Source organism: Galeopterus variegatus, unplaced genomic scaffold (assembly GCF_000696425.1).
Source record: "Galeopterus variegatus unplaced genomic scaffold, G_variegatus-3.0.2 Scaffold99, whole genome shotgun sequence".
NCBI classification, from domain to species: domain Eukaryota; kingdom Metazoa; phylum Chordata; class Mammalia; order Dermoptera; family Cynocephalidae; genus Galeopterus; species Galeopterus variegatus.
The window spans coordinates 1,076,358-1,083,539 of record NW_007726210.1 but is presented as its reverse complement, the minus strand read 5'-3'; the positions used below and the strand labels follow the sequence as shown (position 1 = coordinate 1,083,539).

At 38.3% G+C, this 7,182-nt stretch overlaps 1 protein-coding gene across 1 annotated transcript in view; it reads right to left on the bottom strand.

Annotated features, from left to right (window-relative positions):
• Nucleotides 1-5,871: 5,871 nt before the first annotated feature.
• Nucleotides 5,872-7,182, bottom strand: part of OSBPL10 (oxysterol binding protein-like 10) — a gene marked incomplete at its 3' end in the record, with an annotated part of 70,345 nt that continues 69,034 nt past the window's right edge. The window contains exon 4 of the mRNA XM_008583725.1: nucleotides 5,872-6,063. Within this exon, the coding sequence (XP_008581947.1) occupies nucleotides 5,872-6,063 (192 nt within the window). The remainder of the gene's footprint in view (nucleotides 6,064-7,182) is intronic.

Sequence of the window (7,182 nt, the reverse complement as noted above, 5' to 3'; positions counted from 1 at the left end):
TAGCTTCAATAGAGTTTATCTACCCAGTATAAACCAGTGCAGCAAACAGCTCTCTCTTCAAAAGAGTAGGTGTCTGGAGACAAAATATATAACAATAAAAAAATTTAAGAGAAGGATAATTCCTATATGTCAATAAGTTATACTTGGAAGCTTAATTAAATCTAAATTTATGTTTCGCTCACACCCATTACAATTCAACCACATGACCTTTTCCCTCGTCAAGCTACAGAATCCAAAGTCCCCTATTAAATTAGGTGTTTGTTTAAGTCTCAAATGTCACAACTAAAAAAAATATTCAGAGTACATACATACACACACGCACGTGCGCTAGTATGAATATGTATTAGGGTGGTATATTTTTCAGAAAGCATCTAGCAAACGAGAATTTTTTTTTTTCCTTTGTATCTTTTTTCGTGTCCAGCAATGGATCGCAACCCTCAGTGTCGCGCCCGTACCAGACCGGGACCGGCAACGGGATCGCAAACCTCGGTGCTGCGCCTGCACCTCGCTCAGCCAGTGAGTGGGAACCGGTCTGTATGTGGGATCCGAACCCTCGGCGGGAGCGCCACCACACTCCCAAGCGGCGCACTGCAGCAGTGCGCCACCGGGCCAGCCCAGCAAACGAGAATTTTATAAAAAATCACACTGTACTTGTGCTAATTGAACTTGTGCCTATTTAAATAAATGAGAGCCACATTTATGTTAGAATGAACTAGAAACATAAAAGTTAGAATACAAGAACAATTAAAAGACAATGAATTTCAATTATCACATACATTTCAATCATGACACACTTAAACAGCTGATGGGGGACAAATTTTTTAAAATATCTTCAATTCTATTTATAAAATAATTCCTGTGGTACATTCAGAGGGTCACACTATCCTCCCTTTTGCCCCTGGTCACACAGTCATCCAGATGCGCACACACCCAATGCTATCAGTCAGAGGAGACCAAGTGAATACCTGACAACCCTCAGAACAATACCCAGGTTCCCCCCGAATGAATGGAGGAGTGAGTGAGCGAGCAAGCTCACAGTCTAGGCAGTGCCGCATGCAAGCCACGTGCCTTTAAATTTTCTAGTAGACATTTGGTAGAAACGGTGCAATGAATTTTAATGTATTTTATTTAGCTGAATAAATAGAAAATATTCCCATTTCCACATTTCATCACTATTAAAAACATTATTAGCACAAAACGAGGTAAAATATCTTACTAAGTCTTTGAAATATGTGTGTATTTTACATTTACAGCACCTCTGCATTCAGAACAACCACATTTCAAGAGCTCCTTAGCCCCATGGAACTAGCAGCTACCCTTGCGGACAGCAAAGACATGAAACATTTCCATCACTGCAGAAAGTTCTATTGGGCAGTGCACCTCCAACAGAGGAGGGGGTAAGTCCATGGTGGGGACAAGGCGGGGTGCTGAGGGCAGGGGGAGGCGACATTGCGGATGGTCTACAGAGGACTTTGTTTGCCAGCATGAAGAGTTTGACCTTTACCCTATAGGGACAGTGGGGAATCAAAATCTCCCCCCCTCCCCAAAAGCAGAAAGGCGATATGATAAAATACTTCCGTGTAGGAAAGTGACTTCCTGGAGATAAAGCACTGATGAACTAGAAAGAAGAGAGACTGGCAATGGCAACGGAGAAGACAGGTTGGACTGAAAGACATTTCTGAAGTTAAAACTCAGAGGTGGTAACCAGTGGTTTAAAAACACAGATCCACTGGCTAGGATGAATCCATGATGAACTCTCTTCCGGTCCAAGATAAAATATTGAAAACAATAAAAATACAGTATGTTTTTCATAAAACTCAACATCTTCAATGCAATGAATGGCTCTTTATTCTGAGATTACATTCTTTTGGTGGGAGGGCATTAAAATGTGCTTTTTATGAGACAGTGGCAACCATAGATTGTTACTGTGCTTTAAAAATGTCCTCACTGGGTAAAATAAAAAAATTTGCAACACTGTGGCTCCCAAAATTCTATTTCTAAGCCTTAGTTTGCAAGTAAAATCCAAAACTCTGGGAACCGCTGTTATTTAAATAACATCTGGAGTTTACTAAGATGGACATAGGGTCCAATGTGTACATATTATTCTGTACAATGATTTTCTTATTTCACATATACATGCCCATACAGTAATAATACTAATATGATTTTTATCTGAAATTGCTATATAGTAATCATAAACGTATTACTATTTACTTCATCATTCCCATAATTTTTTGTATTGAATTTATGTCTTGGTTAGTATGAATAGCTTTATCCAAATTAACTTTCCTGCTCCTTCCCCAAATTCCATGGATCGTTTTCTCAGGATATAGTTCTCAACAGGGAATATATGAGCCAATTGGCAATGCAGTTTTGTTTCATTCTTATTATACATCACCAGATTACAGCAAAGAGACCATATGCCGTACTGGCAGCATTTCCTAACACCCCAACCAATAATGGGGGATAACTAACTCCAATAATTTTATAGACAAAGTTGTCTTTTCATTTCTTGAATTGCCGGTGAGGATATGCCTGTCCCTCATGAGGATATTGGGTCTCAAATTCCTTATACTCATCTCTCCTAACCACTTCCTAAGAGGACACTGGGTTCTGACCTTTGGTATCTCAATTCTTTACATTTTAGACAATAACCATTTAATCTTTCAAACTGTCCCATTATTTTACCCATGCTGTGGCATTCCATTTAATATTTATTCTATTGCCTTTGGCTGGGCTATTTTTCTTTCATTTTTCTAATATTCAGGCACATATGTCTTGTGTATGATGATTTTCTCCATTGCTTCAGTGGTCGTAAGTTTATCTTCCCTGTACAGCTGGGTTAAAAATGCTATTCCATTTTCTTCTAGTTATTTTATAGATAAATGCAGTGGAATCTAAAAGCAGAGGCCTTCATACTGTGAAAGGGGAAATTAATAACTACAGAACTTTCTGGTATGAGTGAAATTTGCTCAGATAGTTCCCAAGGTGGAACTGTACACATCATAAAATGACAAAATGCCACAAAGCAGCTACCGTTCTCCACCCAGGAGTGACCTTCATACTGTGAAAGGGGAAATTAATAACTACAGAACTTTCTGGTATGAGTGAAATTTGCTCAGATAGTTCCCAAGGTGGACCTGTACACATCATAAAATGACAAAATGCCACAAAGCAGCTACCGTTCTCCACCCAGGAGTGAAGGTGAATGTGATATCCAAGAATTGAAACTTTCAACTCTTCCTAGAGGGGCTCAGCACCCTAAAATTCTCTCCACTGCCAATGTTTGCACTTACAGCTCAACAGTCTTACTTAAAATGAATTTTCAGCAAGAAAGGTCATCGATATACAAAAGCAATCATCTGAAGAGAATACTGTCACCCAGGAGAACGAAAACCAGATCAAAGTGGCTATGGAAACATTTCACCTATTTTTCATTGAATGAAACTTCACAAGAAATTTCCATAATTTCCCTTCATAGATAGAAAACGGAGAGAAAATGATAATGAAAAAAAGCAGCCTAAACATAATCATTTACAAAATTTAGATCATACTGTATAGGTAATTTTTCCATATCTATACGTGTAATATATAGGAAAAAAAAAAATCCAGAAGTAAATTCATGGAAAGGTGCACAGTAGTAATCTGTACAAAGGTAGGAATATAGGTAATTTTGATTTTCTTTATACTTCTTTTGCAACGTATACTTGCATTTATATACTTTACATAGTTAAACATCTTTATATACACATACACAAAGAATGTTCTTTTAAAAACTTGATTTCTTTTTAAATGGAACTAGAAAAGATTTTGTCATTATATTGAATCAAATGCTACTAAAAATCAAGCTAAAGTACTTCAACGTTTATTTAGGCCACTGCTCACTAAATACTCCATTTTTCCCCCCCATACATACAGGCCTCCCATCATCACTACAACAGTAAGTGCAACAGAGATTCATTATAATAGAATAAAAAGAAATTCTCAAAATACCATGAACTTTCAACTGTCCACTGTCTTTTTTTTTAAGGCTATAGACTCAAAGGACTTGTAAAATAATCTTTAATGAGGTCTACATAAAAGATGATAGGATCATACTTAACTTTTATAAAAAAAACTCCTGTTAGAGAAACACCAGTGCATTCACTGGCAATGATAAAATGAAACAACACTTAACATTTCTTTAAAATACTCTAACAAGAAAAAAAAAGTGGTGGGGGAAAACTGAAACAGATGAAATAACAACAGAAAGTGGAAACTGTTGAAGTTAGTTACATGGTTACATTATACTATTTTGTGAATATTTAAAAATTTTCTACAACACTTAACATTTCTTTAAAATACTCTAACAAGAAAAAAAAAGTGGTGGGGGAAAACTGAAACAGATGAAATAACAACAGAAAGTTGAAACTGTTGAAGTTAGTTACATGGTTACATTATACTATTTTGTGAATATTTAAAAATTTTCCACAATACATTGTTTTGAAAAACTGCTATGAAAAATGAAAAGCAACATACAAGTGTACAAGTATTCATCATATCAACAAATACAACAAAATTAGGCCACTTTTCTTTTTAAACACATCAGGTTGACTATTTCAAAATGAGCATTCTACCTGAATAGTAAAAGAATTCTTACTCTGTGTTTTTTCTTTATTCAGCAATACAGAGTAAATATATGTAAAATCTATCAAGAAAGAAAAAAACTCTTTCATATGTATCTACAGATTTGACTCAGAAGATTTTAGATTTTCTGCCCTGGGCAGAATCAGACCAAGATAGTCAAGGGACAAAGCACTACCTGGCTTGTGACACTTAAAAAATAAAGATGCATGCTGACTCAAGCAGCAGCAAGACCCTAGTCTAAGAGTCCCATCCTCCTGTGTGACACAAAGGAAGGGCTCTGCTACTTTCCCTGAGAGGATAATGAGCTGGTCTGTACATGAATAAAGCTGCAGGGCAAAAACCATTAGCACAGGGGCCTGGCTGGTTAGCTCAGTTGTAACACCAAGGTCACAGGTTCAGCTCCCCATACCAGCTAGCCACCTAAATAAATAAATAAATAAATAAATAACCTTCAGCACTCAATAGAAGTCAGGCAGCCAAGAACAACACCATTTACTTTAAATAATCTGTTCATAATAGTTGGAAAGCATCATACAAATACTAAGGATCTGGGATCCTCAAACTGATGAGTTCCCAGTGTATCAAACGTAAAAATAAAACATAACCTCACATCACTTTTATAAATAAGAGATTTCATGGGCATTATCACAAGTGATCTTATGTCCTCTGAGAGGTTGGCAAAGGTTGTTTTAGTTCCATTTTACAGATGCAGAAACTGAGGTTTACGGCTGTGAAAAGACTTGCTCTTAAACAACAGTCTTCTGACTTCAAGGAGAGTGTTCTTTCACTCCCAACACTCCCCTTGTAGTGTGTCTATGATTGTAAGGAGGAGGTAAGCTCTTCACAAAGAAAATGAAGCAGGGCAGAAAACCAGGAAAATCAGCTTTAAGTCTAACACTTCCTAAGTTTCAAAGCACCCTAAATGATTTCCTGACTTCCATTATTTTTGCCATGAGCATGGAGTCTTTAATTGACCGTACTTCCACGTTTTTGTGGGCTTGCTTTCTCTGCTTTCTAAGCACTGACACAGGTCTCCTAACAACTTCTTACTTAACCTAAGAAAGAGAAACAATTATCTTTTCTTAAACCAAGAGGGATCATCATGGCTGTACGGCTAGGAGGTCTGCTGCTGGTCCTCTCTCTCAGTAAATAAAAGATGGTGCAAAGGAAGGGGAGTTGGCAAAGCAACCGTCACAGCCCCCAACTCCCATGGGCCATTTAACCCAGTAGGAGAGCAAAGCCTACCTCTCTGACTTCGTGAAGCTGGCCGGGATACTGACTCTTGGCTCTTCGGGCGGCTGCAGGCGACTTGTGATGCGTGATTGTGACAACACCGGGGGCCCCCGCACTGAGGTGTCTCTGGCTACAGGGAGACGCAGAATTGGGTGTTCCATGGGGGAGCAAAGTGAGACTTCGGCTTCGGGAGCTTGGAGTGCTCTAGAATAAGCAACAGGGGTCAAAACTCAACAACTGACCTGCAGAACACAACTAAGTGTTGGCTTCTGTTTACTCTGGACCACCTCATCTTTCCCCTTCGTCTGTTTAGAGGGTGGAAGGCATGCAGAGGCATAATACTATATGCCCAAATCCCACAAACACTCACTGACAAAAGTCACTGCCATTAACTGTCCTCTGGTCTCATCTCCAACTGTGTCTTCTGTCCTACACTGTGGCCATGAAGAGCTCTCCACATCCCCCCAAACACCAGACTCTCATGGATCTCTGCCTCCCCACTTCCTACGTCCTCTTCCTAGAATGCCCTTCCCCTCCTGGCTGGTAAACTTCTGTTGAACCTTCACGACTCAGCTGAGTGTTCTCTGCTGTACGGAGCAGTTCCCCAGCTTTCTCACCCTCTGCACTCCCCTGCACTGAGATGATACTCACTGACCAGCTACTTTCTTAAGAGATTCTTTCACACACATCTTTATATCCCCAAGGCCTGGCATATAATTATTATTTATTAAGCACCTTATAAATGTTTGTTGCATGAATGAGTAAACTGAGTTTTACACCAATTAACCCAATTTGTTAATGCTCACATCTCATCCCACAGTAATGCATAATCTAAATAACAATTTCATCTATGACAAACGTGGCATCTCAGTTTAATGGAGACAAATTTTGTGTAAATGGTAGTGGGATAACGGGGCAGCCATCTGAAAAATAAAGTTGGATTCATGTCTCAGATCACAAGCCTGAAATGGATCAAAGAAAAGAAAAGAAAAAAAAAAAAAAACCAGCACTAGAAGAAACCATGTAGCCATGGGATAGGGAAGGCCTAACACTTAGAAATCCAAAAGCCACAAAAGAAGAGTTTGATAAATTTTATTACCTAAAAATTAAAAACTTCTACAAAGGAAACAAACAAAACCACTACCACCACCATCAAAGCCAAATGATAAAGTAGGAAAACAACACAGACACAAACTATTATTAAAATGGGCCAAGATATGAACAGACAGTTTACAAGAAAGCAATATAAGTGGCCCTTAAGTCATATGAAGATGTGTTCAACTGTACTCATAAGATAAATGTAAATTCAAAATACATTTAGAT